The 18,323-nt window shown below is 39.1% G+C and overlaps 1 protein-coding gene across 4 annotated transcripts in view; it reads right to left on the reverse strand.

Annotated features, from left to right (window-relative positions):
* Positions 1-10,401: 10,401 nt before the first annotated feature.
* LOC143030972 (uncharacterized) overlaps positions 10,402-18,323 on the reverse strand; it is a 29,362-nt gene continuing 21,440 nt past the window's right edge. For 3 of the 4 annotated variants that reach the window (XM_076194276.1, XM_076194277.1, XM_076194278.1), the window contains 3 exons: positions 11,801-14,141; positions 11,138-11,316; positions 10,402-10,828 (listed from right to left, as the gene is read on the reverse strand). In XM_076194276.1, coding sequence (XP_076050391.1) covers positions 12,886-13,932 — 1,047 coding nt within the window. In that variant the 5' untranslated portion in view covers positions 13,933-14,141 and the 3' untranslated portion in view covers positions 10,402-10,828; positions 11,138-11,316; positions 11,801-12,885. The remainder of the gene's footprint in view (positions 10,829-11,137; positions 11,317-11,800; positions 14,142-18,323) is intronic. The other variant, XR_012966959.1, reaches the window with a different exon arrangement.

The raw sequence follows: 18,323 nt of genomic DNA on the forward strand, positions 1-18,323 counted from the left end.
AGAAAGAGGAAAAGGGCAGAAGGTAGTGAGGTATGTAGAGGGAACTGCTTAAATGAGAAAGAAAAGGAGAAGGAGTAGAAGAAGCTGAGAGAGGAGTGGGAGGGAGTGAAGGATAGAGTAGAACTAGGAGTGGAGGAGGATTGGGTATGGTTCAAGGAGGGAGTCATAAGGTGTGCAAAGGTGGTGTGTGGAACAAGGAGGATGGGAGGAAATCGAAGGAAGGGTATTGAGTGGTGGAATGAGGAAGGAAAGAAGGGTGTAGAAGTGAAGAAGCAGGCTTTCATAGATTGGTTGCAAATTAGGATGAGGAATGATATGAGAGGTACAAAGTAAAGAGAAGTAAAGCATAAGATAAAGGAGGCAAAGAGGAGAGCAAATGTGATATGGGGTAAGAGTATGACAAAAAATATTACATACATATACACATACATATACCAAGGCTTTTTCCCCCTTACAAGGGAGGTAGCCAAAAAGGAAAAGGCATAAAGTTATTCCCACCCATTCCATCCCTGAATACACTCCACACCCTTCCACCCTCCCTCTTATCTTAGCACCTCCTGGATGACGGGTCATCCCTGCACCTTGTCCACTGCCCTGGGTCAGAAGCAGTGTCGTAAGACACAACACATCCACAGCAATGCCGCTTCATTAAATCGGCGACCTCCCCCCTCTCCGTCCCCCCATGCATAAAAGGAGAAGACGGGGAGAAATCCCTTCGGGCTGCGTCAAATTTTGCTCATACACACTACCTCACCCCCCATCCCCCCACCCATTCCACCTCATGCATCACAACATCATCCATATACAACCATTCTCCATTTACCCCTGTCTTCTGTCCTCTCCCGTCCTTCGTCAACATACATTCCCCTCTTCCCCAAAGCCCCCTTCACCCCATCCATCCACCTCATCCTAGGACGTCCCCTCATGTTCACTCCCTCCACATTTGCCTTCCATACCTCTTTTACTAATCTTTCTTCACTCATTCTTTCCATGTGTTCAAACCATCCTATCTCCTATCATACTTCTCAGACACCTCATCTCAAACACATTCAAACTCCTTCTCTCTTCCTCTCATATGTTCCATGTTTCTGCCCTATACAGTGCTGTTGGCACAATCACTCTTCATACAGTCTCCTCTTAGCATCCATTCCCAAATGTCTATTCCTCATTACACTCTTCAATCCACCAAGGCATTTACTTGCCTCTCTCAATGTACATTCTACCTCCACCTTCACTCCACCTTTTCCTGCCACATTTGCACTCAAGTATCTAAAACTATCCACTTCCTCCAGTCGCTCTCCCTTAATGCTCACTTCCAGTCTACTGCCGGTTTCACCCCTTGTACATCTCATCACCTTACTTTTACCCACATTTATCTTTAGCTTTCTTCTATCACATACTTTCTCAAACGTGTCGTCAGCAAACAACAGCTGGCCCACCTCCCACTTTTCTCCATTTTCTTTAACCATCTCTAATCCCTGACTCACTATCCTTGCACTTACCTCTCACACTACCCCATACATGTATAAGTTGAACAGTCAGGGCGACATAACGCATCCCTGACGAAGTCCCACCTTTACCTCGAACCACTCACTCTCTCCATTTCTAATCCTGACACAAGCTCTACTACTCTCATAAAAACTCTTGACAGCTCCTAGAAGCTTTCCTCCTATCCCATATATCTGCATAACCTCCCACAGTACCTTTCTGTCTACCCTGTCGTAAGCCTTTTCCAGATCCATAAAAGCCCCAAAAACATCCTTCCCCTTTCCTATAGCTTTCTCACATATCTGTCTTACCACAAAGATCTGATCTACACAAACTCTACCTGTCCTAAATCCACACTGTTCCTCACCAATTACTCCCTCTGTTCCTCTCCTAATCCTGTCAATCAAGATCTTCCCATAAGCCTTCCCAACTACACTTAACAAGCTAATCCCTCTGAAACTACTACATTCACACTTGTCCCCTTTTCCCTTGTAAAGTGGAACTATATAGGCAATCCTCCAGTCCTCCAGCACTCTACCCTCTCTCTAGCAAACATTAAATAACCTCACCAGCCAGTCCACTGTACCTCCTTTTTTTAGACATTCTGCATGGCATCTATCCAGACCAGATGCCTTACCTGCTTTCATCATCTTAACAATTGCCTTCACTTCATCCTTCCTTATTTCTCCTCCATTTTCCTCACTCATCACGGTCATTTTCTTAGCATTTCCCACTGCAACTATCTTTCCCTCCCTATCCTCCTTCACATTTAGCAACTTCCTAAAATATTCTGCCCATCTTCCCCTTACTGCCTTCTCTTCCATTATTATCTCTCCATCTGCACCTTTTACCTTTTCTTCTCTACTTGATTCGCCTCCTCTTCCTCTCTTAATTTCTTTCCAAAACATCTTTTTATTACTTTCAAAATTTTCTGTCATACTCTTACCCCACTTCAAATCTGCTATCCTCTTTGCCTCCTTTACCGTTTGCTTTACTTTGAATGTAATAAAAAATGTTTTGGAAAGAAATTAAAAGAGGAGGCAAGAGGAAGGTGGGCAGAGTATTTTAGGGAGTTGCTAAATGTGAAGGAATATAGGGAGGGAAAGGTAGTTGCAGTGGGAAGCACTAAGAAAATGACCATGATGAGTGAGGAAAATGGAGGAGAAATAAGGAACGATGAAGTGAAGGCAGCTATTAAGATGATGAGAACAGATAAGGCACCTGGGTTGGATAGATGCCATGCAGAATGTCTGAAAAAATGAAGTACAGTGATGGTGGACTGGCTGGTAATGCATCTGGGATGGATGGGCCTCATGCAGAATAAAAAAAAAAAAAAAAAAAAAAAAAAAAAAAAAAAAAAAAAAAAAAAAAAAAAAATAGTACAGTGATGATGCAATGGCTGGTGAGGTTATCTAATGTTTAAGAGAGGGTAGAGTGCCAGAGGACTGGAGGAGTGCCTGTATAGTTCCACTCTACAAGGGAAAGGGGGACAAGTGTGAGTGTAGTAGTTTCAGAGGGATCAGCTTGTTGAGTGTAGCTGGGAAGGCTTATGGGAGGGTCTTGATTGAGAAGATTAGAAGAGGAACAGAGGGAGTAATTGGTGAGGAACAGTGTGGGTTTAAGAAAGGTAGGGGTTGTGTAGATCAGATATTTGCGAAAGCTATAGGAAAAGATAAGGATGTTTTTTTGGCTTTTATGGATCTGGAAAAGGCTTACGACAGGGTAGACAGGAAGGCACTGTGGGAGGTACTGCAGATATATGGGATAGGAGGAAAGCTGTTAAGAGCAGTCAAGAGTTTTTACGAGAGTAGTAGAGCTTGTGTTAGGATTAGAAATGGAGAGAGTGAATGGTTTGAGGTAAAGGTGGGACTTCATCAGGGATGTGTTATGTCGCCCTGGCTGTTCAATCTTTGCATGGATGGGGTGGTGCGAGAGGTGAATGCAAGGGTAGTGGGTCAGGGGTTGGAGATGATTAAAGAAAATGGAGAAAAGTGGGAGGTGAGCCAGCTGTTATTTGCTGACGACACTGCGCTTGTAGCAGGATCAGAGGAGGGATTAAGGAAGTTGGTGACAGAGTTTGAGAAGGTGTGTGAAAGAAGGAAGCTGAAGATAAATATGAACAAAAGTAAGGTGATGAGATGTACAAGGGGAGAGAGTGACAGCAGGCTGGAAGTGAGCATTAAGGGTGAAAGATTGGAGGAAGTGGATAGTTTTAGATACTTGGGTGCGAATGTGGCAGGAAAGGGAGGGGTGGGGGTGGAGGTAGAATGTAGATTGAGAGAAGCGAGTAAATGACTTGGTGGATTGAAAAGTATAATGAGAAATAGACATCTGGAAATGGATGCTAAGAGGAGGTTATATGAAGGAGTGATTGTGCCAACAGCAGTATACAGGGCAGAAACATGGAACATGAGAGAGGAAGAGAGGAGTTTGAATGTGTTTGAGATGAGGTGTCTGAGAAGTATGATAGGGGATACTAGGCTAGGTAGAGTGAGAAATGAGGTGGTGACGAGGAGAACAGGGGTGGAAAGGGAACTGGGAGATAGGATTGATGAAAGAGTACTAGGATGGTTTGGACACATGGAAAGAATGAGTGAAGAAAGATTAGTAAAAGAAGTGTGGAAGGCGGAGGTGGAAGGAGTGAATATGAGGGGGCTTCCTAGGATGAGATGGATGGATGAGGTGAAAGGGGCTTTACAAAAGAGAAGAATGTCTGTGGAGGAAGGACAGGAGAGGACAGAAGATAGGGGTGAATGGAGAGGGGTTGTGTATAGATGATGCTGTGATGCATGAGGGGGAGTGGGTGGGGGATAAGGGTGAGAAAGTATGTGTGAGAAAAAAAAAATTGACGCAGTCCGAAGGGATTTCTCCCCGTCTTCTCCTTTTCTACACGGGGGGGGGGGGGCCGAATTTATGAAGCAGCCTTACTGTGGATGTGCTGTGCCTTGCGACACTGCTTCTGACCCTGGGCAGTGGACAGGATGCAGGGATGACCCATTATCCAGGAGGTGCCACGATAAGAGGGAGGGAGGAGGGTGGAGGGGGAGTGGAAAATATAGGGAATGGAATGGGTGGGAGTGGATTCTATGCCTTTTTCTTTTTGGCTACCCCCCGTGTAGGGGGGAAAAGCCTTTGGTATATGTATGTATATTTAGAGTGAATCGCAAGTAACAACTAGGGTTTGGATGAATTTCTGGGGCAACTGTTGGAATTATATAAACATATATATATATATATATATATAATATATATATATACATATATATATATACATCCGATAATTTTTGACAGTTGTATGCAGGATTCGAACCCACTGCACTCAGCCACCCGTAGATCACCTTCGCAGAGCCTTAAACCACTACACCACAGAAGCTATAATTTCCTTGAAACCTGGAATCGAACTGATTCCCGAGGGTAGGAAGATCACTTAACCTGCGACCCCAATTCCTGTTTTTACTCAAGGACCAAGCTAACCAGTGGTAAGAGGTAAGGACCGGAACGAATCCCTTTCACGCTTATCGCCATTGTAACTATGAGAGAAATTCGTTAATAGCAGCGACATCAATCCGATAATTTTTATGTCATAAAAATTATCGGATTGATGTCGCTGCTATTAGCGAATTTCTCTCATATATATATATATATATATATATATATATAATGTGTGTGTGTGTGTGTGTATAGTAATCCCTCCCGTATCCGGTTCGCCATTATTCGGAACTTGCCATTATCCGGATGCCCTGTAACTACCAGAGTTCCCTCCAGTATCCGAATGGTGACCGGGATCTGACGAATATATCTGGAGTGATTCAAGCAGCCCGCGTCGTCCCACCCCCATCCCAGGTGAATTGATTTATGGAGTTTTTGGCTCGAAAGCCAAGCGCCCCATCCCAGGTGAAGCGACCACAGAAGAGGACGTGCAAGACTGGCTAGAGTGTGACGAAGGAGATCCTGAGATGCACTTGCAAACCGAAGAAGAAATTGCTGAAGAGGTGATGCATCCAGACGAGCCTCACTCTGATAGCGATGATGATGATAATGATGATGTTGTTGAGGCAAGGCCTAAGTTTTCTGAGGCCAGAGCAAGCCTTGAAGTACTCCTGGATTTCATTGAACGTCCTGCTGCTGACGAAGAAATGCGCAGCTACACCTCAGCATTACGGATGATTCGAGAAATGCTGATCAGAAAACACAGCAGGTGGCCGACGAGGCAGACCAAGATGGATACCTTCTTCAGGGTAACATCATCATCATCTCGTGAGGACGCATCACGCCCAGGGCCAGCAACTCGTCGCGACTCGTCATCACCACCATCAAAATCAATTCGTGAGGACTCACCACACCCAGGGCCATCGACTCGTCACGAGTCATCACCACCACCATCGACTCGTGACAACTCACCACCACCACCAACTCGCTCTCCTCCAGCAACACCTCGGTCAACTCCATCACCACCACTGCCCACACCATGATGTAATAACGTAGTACTGTACAGTATGTACTGTGTGTGTTTTTTTATATACACATGAATGTACACGTGTATTTATACATTTATTTACAATAAAATAATAGTGTATTGGGCACAGTAACAGCTTCTTTAACCTTCGTTTTTTTATAATAATGGCTAAAAAAAAAAAAAAAAAAAAAAAAAAAAAAGAAAGAAAAAAAAAAAAAAAAAAAAAGCGTATCCGGAAACTCAACGTATCCATCACGGCCGTGGCTCAATTGATCCAAATACGGAAGGGATTACTGTATATATATATATATATATATATATGTATATATACACAAATATATATATATTATATACAAATATATATATATGTATATATATATACATACATGCATATATGTATATATATATATATATATATATATCGCTTGTTTGCGAAAACGTCGTCATAACTCAAAATATCGAATTTTTCAGGAGAGGCATTTTAAAGTTTCAAAACGCTCTCAATATTATAAAAAGCCCTCAAACACCATAGGTGGAACATTTTTTGGAGCATCAAATACGCCTCTAAAGTTTATAGAAGTTGAAACAATCATAATCTTTACTAAGTCTAAAATATTTGTTGGAACAAGTTGGAACATGTAAGGTTATGTCGTTGGGACATTTAGCACTCCCTAGCGGTCAATTTTTGAGCTACAGATATGACACTGTTACCAAAAAAATCCGTGTTTGAAGATGAATATGTCTGTATAGATAACTCAAAAATTCAGTTTTTTGAGTTATGACGACGTTTTCGCAAACAAGCGATATATGTATATATATATATATATATATATATATATATATATATATATATATATATATATATATATATATATATATATATATATATATATATGTATATATATATATAATATATATATATATATATATATATGCAATCTGAGTTAAACAACACAGCATTGTCACAATTATTAATCTTCTTTCTGATATTTTCAATTCTCCTCACTACAATTCTGACTTTGGGAGGATGATTGTAAATGAGTTGTCCAAAGTTATCCATTGTAATAACACACAATTTGACATTTCGACTTCAAAATAATAAACTACAATTCAACACAATTTATTATTTTGAGATTGACTCCTTGAAGTTGAAACGTCAAATTGTGTGTTATTGAAATGGATAATTTTAGACAGCTCGTTTACAATTATCCTCCCAAAGACAGATCTGTAGTGAGGAGAATTGAAAATATCAGAGAGAAGATAAACAATTGTGACAATGCTGTGGTGTTTACCTCAGTTTGCATTAAAGAGAACCTGCATCCCAAATATATTATATTATATATTATATATATATATATATATATATATATATGTGTGTGTGTGTGTGTGTGTGTGTGTGTGTGTGTGCTGGTTACCACTAAGAACAAGGAAATACAAAAGTCCAAAGTGTTTTGTGTAATTCACAGCTTCAGGAGAGATACAGCCACTTCTGTATCTCCCCTGATTATACGAATTCCACAAATGCATTTGGGTATTTTGTTTACTTTTCTTTACTAGTAACCAGCATATTATTGGCTCACATGCCAGTTTTGTGATTCATTTGCACACACACATTCCAATAACAAGGAAAGTTGTTAGAATGGATGAAAGATTTCTTGAATGGGAGAAAAATGAGGATGGTACTTAGAGACAAAATCCAATAATGTTTGCCATATATATAAATGATTTGGGTGAAGGTGTGGAATGGTATATGAGCTCCTTTGCAGATGATACGAAACAACTAAAAAGAGTAAGTACAGACGAAGACTGTGAATCACTACAGAAAGACCTGGATAAACTCTGGGAATGGAGTCAAACGTGTGAAGTGAATTTCCATATCAAGAAATATAGTATAATGGAATTTGGAAAAAGCAAAAATAGTATAGCAGGACAATATAAAATTAGTACAAATTAAGTTAAAAAAGTGAACTTGGAAAGAGACCTAGGAATAACTATCGGCAATGACATGGGACCAGACAAACATATCAACAAAACAGTCAGAGAAACTTTCAATTCACTAAAATTAATGAAATTGGCCTTTGACTACCTGGGTGAAAAAATGGTAAAGAAAATATTATTTACATTGATAAGACCTAGATTGGAGTATGCTGCAACACTATGGACACCCAGTACTAAAAAGAATAAAGAAATTAGAAAGAATCGAAAGAGCAATGACAAAGATGGCACCAACGCACCGTGTCCCCAAACTCATCTCATGGACAATGATAAACTGGCACAAAACCTTGATGGGTTTACGCCGTTGTAAATACTTGAAGTGAATCGCTAGTAGCAGCGAGATCGTACAAATAATTTCTGATAGTCTCCCTGGGATTCGAATCATGACCTACTTTGATGCCAACCTGTCAACCTAGTATTTGAGCCATAAGTTCTACAGAAGGACTTGAACTTGGAGTTAATCTATACATTGCAAAATTTAAGGTTGACTGTTAACTGTAGTCATTACCTAATTTTCACCGAATTGCCGAACTCATCTCATGGATAATGGCAAGTTGGTATGAAACCTTGATGGGCTTTAACCCATTCAACTCCGATGGCAAGATTCTTGTCATTTGGTCAAATAAAACAAAAAATCATAAAACACCAAAATGTTTGATCAAACAGCACCAGAAAAAATATGTCAGTCCTCGCTTCGCTCGCGAGCGAAGCGAGGACTGACGTCATATTTTTTCTGGTGCTGTTTGATCAAACATTTTGGTGTTTTATTATTGCAAATACCTGAAGTGAATAGCTAGTGACAGCGAGGTCATATTAATTTTCACAGAGTCTCCGAACTCAACTCGTGGATAATGGTAAATTGATATGAAACCTTGATGGGCTCTCGTCGTACACTGTGTCCCCTCGTGTTGTGTTCCCAATGGCAACTACATAAAAGTATAATGAAAATAAAGTGATAGTTATTGTGGTTTTCAATTCACACTGCATTATCATACACAAGGTAATTTATATGATTGCTTTTAGATAGGTCCCTTAAAGAACAATTTAATGTTCTGCTTGAGGTGGCACTGTACGGAGGTCAGTGCTCAATAAAACAGGACATCTGGCCACCCCAATTTCATCCTCACCTCGAGAGACTACTAAATAAAATCAAAAGCCATGGCATAGGAGAAAAATTGTTAGAATGGATTAGAGCTTGGATCAATGACAGAAAACAGCGGGTCACCATAAGTGTTTCTAGTGGAGTTTCCTAGGGCTCGGTTTTGGGTCCCTTATTGTTTATTATGTGCAAATACAACTTGAGCAATGGGATTACTAGTGATAAGCTTGTGTGCGACACTAAAATAGGACGCCAGATTAGGTCATGAGACGACATTGAGATTCTGCAGGATCTTAACAAATTGTTCGCATGGTCGGTGAAATGGCAAACTTCAGTATCTCAAAGTGCAGCATGTTGAATGTAGGGCTACACAACCCCGAAAGCAGACTTAGTTTAAATAACACGTTTTTCTAGCGAGTCCTAACCTTAAATCCAGGAAACAGTGTATTAGTGCCAGGAATAAAGCTAACAAAGCATTAGGTTTCATTGCTAGGATGGTTATGAATAGAAGTGCAGAGGCAATTATTAAACTCTAGCAACCCATCCTTTGGCTATGCGGTACAGTTTCGGTCTCTGTCCTATAGAATGGACATCAATTCACTAGAATCAGTACAGAGGAGAATGACCAAAATGATGCATGGGCTCAGAAATTTACCTTATGAGGAGATTCTTAGGCACCTTAAGTTACACTCTCTAGAAAGATGCGGAGTGGGAGAGGGGTGATCTAATAGAGGTGTTCAACTGGGTCAAAGGCTTTAACAAGTGTAACACAAACAAGTTCATTTCATTAGGACAACAGGACAAGTCTCGCAGTAATGGTTTTAAATTGGACAAATTTAGATTTAAGAAGGAAATAGGCAAGAATTGGTTTATTAGTAGGGTGGTCAACGAATGGAATAGACTTAGCGATGAAACTATCTGTTGCTTTAAGAAATGGTTAGGCAACTTTATGGATGGGGATGACAGGTGGTAATGGACATGGAACTGCTTATTGTAGCCCTTATGGTCTCTTGTACTCTCCTTCATTCTTATGTTCTTATTATATGTTCTTTTATATAACCTTTGCTGATGACATCAATACTGCGCATTATGTAAATGGCTAGGACATCAGAAACATATTTTCAGGATGTATATCTCCTCCGCTCTCAAAGCCAAAACAGGTGTTGGAGTGGCAAAGGAGAAGGTTGATCTAACATATGGTGAGTGCATGAAGCATTATTGTGCTACATATCACATCCAAACTGTGAAACTGCATAGGAATTCCTACTGGAGCTATGTGATAAACTCAAAATACTCACCTAAAAATTTGGTACTATTCTGATATGACAAAACTAAATAAAATGTACAAAACATAAATCTCCATTTTTTATTTACAGAATATGTACAAATTTTACTCAGTGAACTACTGAGGTTGCGTTCTGAATATCCATCATACAAACTTGCAAGAGATGCCAAATTTCAGTCTCCTATGAGAGTTCCTGAACCAGTCTGTTCCAAGTATGAAAATCAAGAGAAGTCTGACATCATCCAGAAAAAAAGGTCCAGGTTTAATCTTCAACACACTAAATTTTTTTATATACCAAGGACACATAGTACTCCGAATATAATTCCAAGAATCTGAACCAAAATCATTGCTGAAGGGTATTTAAATCCTATGTAATGTCCATCTGGTGCAGGCCATTTTTTCTTAATTTGATCTGGCACACACTGGAAGGGGCAGGTAATTTCATTTGCTCAGTCCTTGCCAACACCACTCCACTAAATTACGATTGGCAAGATACCTGTACAGCCTGAAAGAAATAAAAGTACCAATATATGATCATTCATTTTGCTGCAAATACATAAAAATATGCATTTCTACATAGTCTATCATATATATATATATATATATATATATATATATATATATATGTATGTATATATATATTATTTTACAGACATATTTTAAGAATAGATACAATTTTGTATAAAATTAGTAAAGTTTACTTCAAAACACAACTGCTACAAATTTTCCAGCAATATTATTCAAATTAAAAGGCCTGGACTTATATGTAACTGAAATACTGTAATGCTACATGCACATGTGTGGGCCTACTAACTTGTGCAGAGGTTGGTCATTTCCAATCAGCCCATTGTCATTGATTCTATACATTGTCAATTCAAGAGCATATGGATTCAGGTAGACAATGAAAATCCTGGGTGCTGGGTGATGCACTGGAATCAGAGCAACACAAGCTCTCTCTGCCCTTTCACTGTGACACAATGTCCACAGCTACACCTGAAATAGTCAAATTCATAAATTTCAGCAAAGCCATGCAATGGGAAATGGGGAGTCCAGGGGGGGTTAGCTATTTCTGCAAGCTACAGGCTACCTGGAATAAAGTAACAAGCTCAGCAAATGTTAAAAATGTTGATAAAAAATTCTTCTGCTTGCTCATAGGTTTATGGCATGAATGCTAACCTCCTTGCATGAACAGATGAACTATCCATGCACTGTGGATGTGGTCATCTTGGTGGTTGTGTGGCTATTTTTCCAAGAAAAGAAAATTAAAACCAGCCCTGCTGGGCATGCTGGGGCCTGGCAGATAGGGCCAGGCCTATCAATGTCTGCTAGGTATTAGTCCTATCATTCTATGCCTTCAAACCTTCAACTACACGTCTGATGACAAACCAATGAAATCATGTGTCTGGTCTGGTGTGGTGTGTGGTGTACATTTATGTATGTAAAGCATGCATGCAGTAATGCATTGCGACGAACTCACCAGTCCTTATTTCCTGCTTGTTCTGGGCATTCATCCTCTGAAGTTTCCTCGCTCTCAACTTGTTTTTCATCAGCTGAGTGATTTGGATATCCGAATTGTTTCATACATGTATCCTTGTACCGTACCCACACTGGAACATGAGAGGGCATCCAAATCCAATAAATCTTCTTCACTCAATGTGAAATCTCCATCGTGTTACTTACTGACCATGTCCAAGAATGTAAACAACAACCCTAATGTCATCACTTGTCCCAACGGTGGAAAATGTAACTATGACATTGAAAAGTTTGTCTGCTATCAGGCACTCTCAAGATTATGCTTCTTAGATAAAATCAAGACTATAAAATGCTAAGTATGTGCATTTTAGTGGTTTAACTTCCAAGTTATTTCCAAACATGATATAACAAAAAATAAAGAGATCCAAAACCTCAGTTGACTAAATAGATGAGGTGAATACTATCATCAACAACTAGTCATTCATATGAATGGACTGCAAACTAATTCAGGTAAATACTCATACTTCATGGGTCTTTACCAGGAGAACAATTAATATTTTTTTTTTTGTACATAGAGGACAAATTCCTTGTATATTGAACTATAAGAATGAATTTTGTTCACTCTTGAATGACCTTACAGGTAAAACAAAAGGAACGCCACACAGGATTCTAAGTGTGTAGGCATCGCTTGCATAACTGCCTTTCTGCTGGCTTAATCCAAGCCATCAAAAAACTGTGATCTTTTCATCATACAGGTCATACAGGAATGGTTTCTATCCAATGTCCATCCTCATACGCCTTGTGAGAGAAGTCTTATGTGAAAAACCAGAGTCAAAGAGATCACACTGGAAAGGCTTCTCTCCTGTGGGAATCTTCATATACTGTGTGGGATAACTCTTTTGTAAAAAAGCAGAGTAACACAGGTCACACTAGAAAACCTCTCCTGTGTGGTTCCCCATATGCTTTGTGAGATAATCCTTTCTTGAGAAAGCTGCATTGCACAGGTCACATTGAAAAGGCTTCTCTCCTGTGTGGGTCCTCATATGTCTTGTGAGATTACCCTTTTCTGAGAAAGTAGAATTACACAGGTCACACTGGTAAAGGCTTTTCTCCTGTGTGAGTCCTCATATGCTTTGTGAGATGACTCTTTTCTGAGAAAGCAGAATCACACAGGTCGCACTGGTAAGGCTTCTCTCCTGTGTGGGTTCTCATATGGCTTGTGAGAGAACTCTTTTGCAAAAAAGCAGAATTGCACAGATCACACTGGAAAGGCTTCTCTCCTGTGTGGGTCCTCATATGCTTTGTGAGAGAACCCTTTCTTGAGAAAGCTGCAATGCACAGGTCACAATGGAAAGGCTTCTCTCCTGTGTGGGTCCTCATATGGTCTGTGAGATTACCCTTTTGTGAAAAAGCAGAATCACACAGGTCACATTGGAAAGGCTTCTCTCCTGTGTGGGTCCTCATATGTTTTGTGAAACAACCCTTGTGTGAGAAAGCAGAAATGCACAGTTCACACTGGAAAGGCTTTTCTCCTGTGTGGGTCCTCATATGCTTTGTGAGATTACCCTTTACCGAGAATGTAGAATTGCACAGATCACACTGGAAAGGCTTCTCTCCTGTGTGGGTTCTCATATGTATTGTGAAATTACCCTTTTCTGAGAAAGCAGAATTGCACAGTTCACACTGGAAAGGCTTCTCTCCTGTGTGGGTCCTCATATGTGTTGTGAGATTACCCTTTACCGAAAATGCAGAATTGCACAGATCACAATGGAAAGGCTTCTCTCCTGTGTGGGTCCTCATATGTGTTGTGAAATTACCCTTTTCTGAGAAAGCAGAATTGCACAGTTCACACTGGAAAGGTTTCTCTCCTGTGTGGGTCCTCATATGCTTTGTGAGAGAATCCTTTCTTGAGAAAGCTGCATTGCACAGGTCACATTGGAAAGGCATTTCTTCTGTGTGAGTCCTCATATGGTCTGTGAGAGAAACCTTTCGCAAGAAAGCAGAACTGCACGGGTCACATTGGAAAGGCTCCTCTCTTGTGTGGGTCCTCATATGCTTTGTAAGATTACACTTATGTGAGAAAGCAGAATCACACAGGTCACACTGGAAAGGCTTCTCTCCTGTGCAGGTTCTCATATGCTTTTTAAGATCACTGTTTTATGCAAAAGCAGAATCACACAGGTCACGCTGGAAAGGCTTCTCTCCTCTGTCTCTCATCATGTGATGTCTTAGATGAATCATGACATAGCTGTGCCATAGATGTCACACCGGATACTCTTCATCATGTGACACATGTGGCTTCTATGGATAGCTCTTCCAAAGGAATGTTGATAGTTACCATCTTCCTGGAAAATATGTAATCATAAGATTGACGTCTAACTCTTTGAAATTGTGTAATATACTGTAATAGGACTGTGAATATTGTGTACACAAACCATTAATATTCAAGTCCCTTTATACCTAAACAGACCCTTTGTACTTACCATAATGTAACATAAAAGAGAAATAATAACAGCTATAGTGCTATTATATATTGTATTCTACTTTTACAGTAGAAATATGCTGAAAACCATCCAATAGACATGTATACTCACCTCACCACAACCAGAATGATTAAAGTTCTGCTCTGACTTTTTCATCATGTCATGAGATTTGGAAGTGGGGAACATGCCAGATGGCCGCAGCAGTCATATTTTAACATAATTCCACAACATTCCACATTTGGGCACATATGACCAGAATCTAAATATGACAAACTCTAGGAAGTTCATCTCATTTGACCCAAATAAGTGATGTAATTCACATCCTTTCTGATACAATGGTAGGTGGTGTACCTGTGTTATTTCTGAATAATGTAATAAATGAAATAGAGGAAATTTCCATATTTTTCTTGTCACAATTTGTGTAATTGAAAAAAAAAAAAAAGTTATACCAACTAAAACAATTTCAACAATCATGATGTAATCAGGAAGGAACTGCTATCAAATGTGCAATCCCAGTAAATGTGGAAATAGCAAAAATACAATGTATAATGTGAGAATTAGTGCTTTAATATTTTCAACCTATGTCATTTAAGCACAGAGGCATTATATAAATAAACCCGGTCATCTTCCAGGAAGCCTGTGACTTCCTAACAGTTGTGACACTTGTGTGATAATACATATCTAAGGTTTTTTCCCCTTTACAAGGAAGATAGCCAAAAGAGCAAAGGCATAGAAACCACAAGAAAGGTGGGGGTGTTCTATTGTATGTTAAAAACAATGTTCATGCTTGTGTTTTAGAGAAAGTGAAACAGGATGGATATGATAGTTTGTGGGTTGAGTTAACCCAAACAATTGGACAAAAAATGAATATAGGTGTAATATATAGGCCAAAGACATTATCATTAGCAGACGACAAACTGTTATTTCAAGAACTGTCTAGTTTCTGCAACCGGGATTTATTGATAATGGGTGATTTCAATTTTACTGACATTGATTGGATGACCCTTGAACATGGCCATATAGGTAGTTGCTTGATTGATTTTCTTAGTGACAATTACTTAATTCAGCATGTAAAAGAGCCCACAAGATATGGAAACTTACTCGATCTTTTGATCACTAGCCGCGAAAGCATGGTAACTGATGTAGAAGTCGGTGAATCTGTTGCAAATAGCGATGACAACTTAGTTAGATTCAAACTCCTAAACAATTTTAGAATAGATACTTGTGTTTCTAAAATACCCGATTTCAGTAAAGCTCAGTTCATAGGACTACGTCAGGAGCTTCAGCTTACAGATTGGGAGGCAAAATTAAACGAAAGACCTGTAGATCAGATGTGGGAAATATTTCAAAATACGCTCACTAAGATGATTCAAACTTACATTCCTTTTAAGGACAGACGTCCCCCAAATCAGGCTCGCCCAAAGTGGCTCGACAAAGAAACTGAAAAAGGTATTGTTAAAAAGAGACAGGCTTATAAGAAATATAAGTGCTCGGGTGCATCTAATGACTATGAAAGTTATGTATCAATACAGAGAGATTTGAAAAAGACAATAAGAAATAGAAAACGACAATACGAAATGAACATCGCTGATAAATCCAAAGAGAATCCCAAAGAATTCTATAGTTACATTAGAGATAAAAAGGTTGTTAGGAATCACATTGGTCCACTATCATCTGCTGACGGTCAACTTGAATATTCAAATGAAGGAATGTGTAATATCTTAAACAATTATTTTAGCTCGGTATTCGTAAACGAAACGCCTCAAAGTGAATTCCAAACTGAAACCTGTGAAAAGTCTAGGGTAAACTTACTCACTACGGTAAATGTAACAAAAGAAAAAATTAAAAGGTGTATAGACAAACTCTAAGTTAATAAAACACCAGTGCCTGACGGTTGGCATCCAAGAATCTTAAAGGAAATGAAAAATGAGATTGTTGTTCCATTAGAAATTATTTTCAAGAAATCCATCATATCCAGAGATGTCCCAAGAGAATGAAAGCTAGCTAACATTACTCCCATATTAAAAAAAGGTGACAAAAAGAAACCAAATAAATATAGGCCTATAAGTTTGACTTCAATCATAGGAAAAATAATGGAAACTATCATCAGAGAATGCTATCGAACATCATTTAGAAAGTAACCATTTGATAAATGATAGCCAGCATGGTTTCAGACGGAAACGTTCTTGCGTGACTAACTTACTCGAATTCTACAACACAGTTATCTCGAATTATGACAAAAGAAACAATATAGATTTAATATATCTAGACTTTGCAAAAGCTTTTGATACCGTCCCACACAAAAGACTAATTACTAAATTAGCTTTACACGGAATAAGTGGTAGCCTATTGGACTAGTAATTGGTTGAATGATTGAAAACAGAGAGTTGTTTTAAATGGAAAGACTTCTAGATGAAAAAATGTTACAAGTGGAGTTCCTCAGGGTTCCGTTCTTGGGCCACTTCTATTCATAGTATATATAAATGATATAGACCATGGACTAAAATCTACTTTTTCCAAATTTGCTGATGATACAAAACTGTGCGGAGTGGCAAATGATCACTCAAACCAATTAGATATTCAAGAAGATTTAGATAAATTATAGCAATGGTCTGAAAAGTGGTTAATGAAATTTAACACAAGTAAATGCAAGGTAATGCACATAGGTAAAAATAACAGTGAGTACGATTACAAGTTATTTGGAAATTCATTAACAAAAGTGGATAGTGAAAAAGATCTCGGAGTAATTATCAGTAACGACCTCAAATCATCCAAGCAGTGTATTTCAGCCTCTGAGAAAGCAAATAAGATTCTGGGACTGATTGTGCGATCTTTTGATTTCAAAAGTCCATCACTCATCAACAAGCTATATAAATTGTTAGTTCGTCCACATTTGGAATACGCTGTTTCCGTATGGTCACCGAATCTCATTAAAGACATTGACAGACTGGAAAAAGTACAACGGCGAGCCACAAAACTGATTCCAAATATCAAAAATAAATCATACGAAAATCGACTGAAACATATGAATCTGTTTTCCCTAAAAAAGCGTAGACTCAGAGGTGACTTGATACAGGTCTTTAAGATTTTAAAGGGAATTGACAACATCAAAAGTGACAAAATTTTCACATTGAATGAGAATCAGACAAGAAACAATGGTCTCAAACTGTCAGGAAATAGATTAAATTTGGAGGTGGGTAGAAACAACTTTGCCAACCGTGTAGTTAATGAATGGAATAAACTTCCTGCACAGGTAGTGCAATGTAGTTCAGTTTGAAGCTTTAAGAATCATTTAGATAAATACCTAAGATGCTGTAATGATTATAATATATCTTATATTATTTGTTTTTGTTTTGTTATCTTTTGTCAGTCTGATTTTCATTTATTATTAGTTATATGTCAATTTATTATTATTTACTATTTACCTGTTTGTTTATTATTTAACTATACCTATGCATTTATTTATGTATTTTATTTGTTATTTACATTATTATACATACATACATACATACATACATATACCAAGGCTTTTTCCCCCTTACAAGGGAGGTAGCCAAAAAGGGAAAGGCATAAAAACACTCCCACCCATTTCATCCCTAAATACACTCCACACCCCTCCCACCCTCCCTCTCATCTGAGCACCTCCTGGATGACGGGTCATCCCTGCACCTTGCCCACCGTCTGGGGTATTGGCTGCTTGTTATTGTGGCAAAGTAGCATGCAGTCGATACTTTAGGGTCTATATGGGGCTCCCCTATGGACCAGAGCCACACATCATTTTGTCTATGATAGAAGAAAACTCTGTTCATAGAGAAATTATGACACTGTTATACTACGACTGTCCCTCCGTTATGCTGTCCCCCAACCCCTTGTTGCTGTCCTGTACCATTTCTCTGAGTATTCTCTTTCTGTGATGGGGGATTTCCCTGTGGTGGGGGAAAAGAATACTGCCACCAAGTATCCCACTTGGATCGTAAGAGGCGAGAAGAAAGGGACAGGGAGTGGGACTAGGCATCCTTCTCCCTGTAGCCCCACGGGGCATAT

This window comes from Oratosquilla oratoria, chromosome 12 (assembly GCF_046742065.1).
Source record: "Oratosquilla oratoria isolate Oo_2021 chromosome 12, ASM4674206v1, whole genome shotgun sequence".
Taxonomy (NCBI): Eukaryota; Metazoa; Arthropoda; class Malacostraca; order Stomatopoda; family Squillidae; genus Oratosquilla; species Oratosquilla oratoria.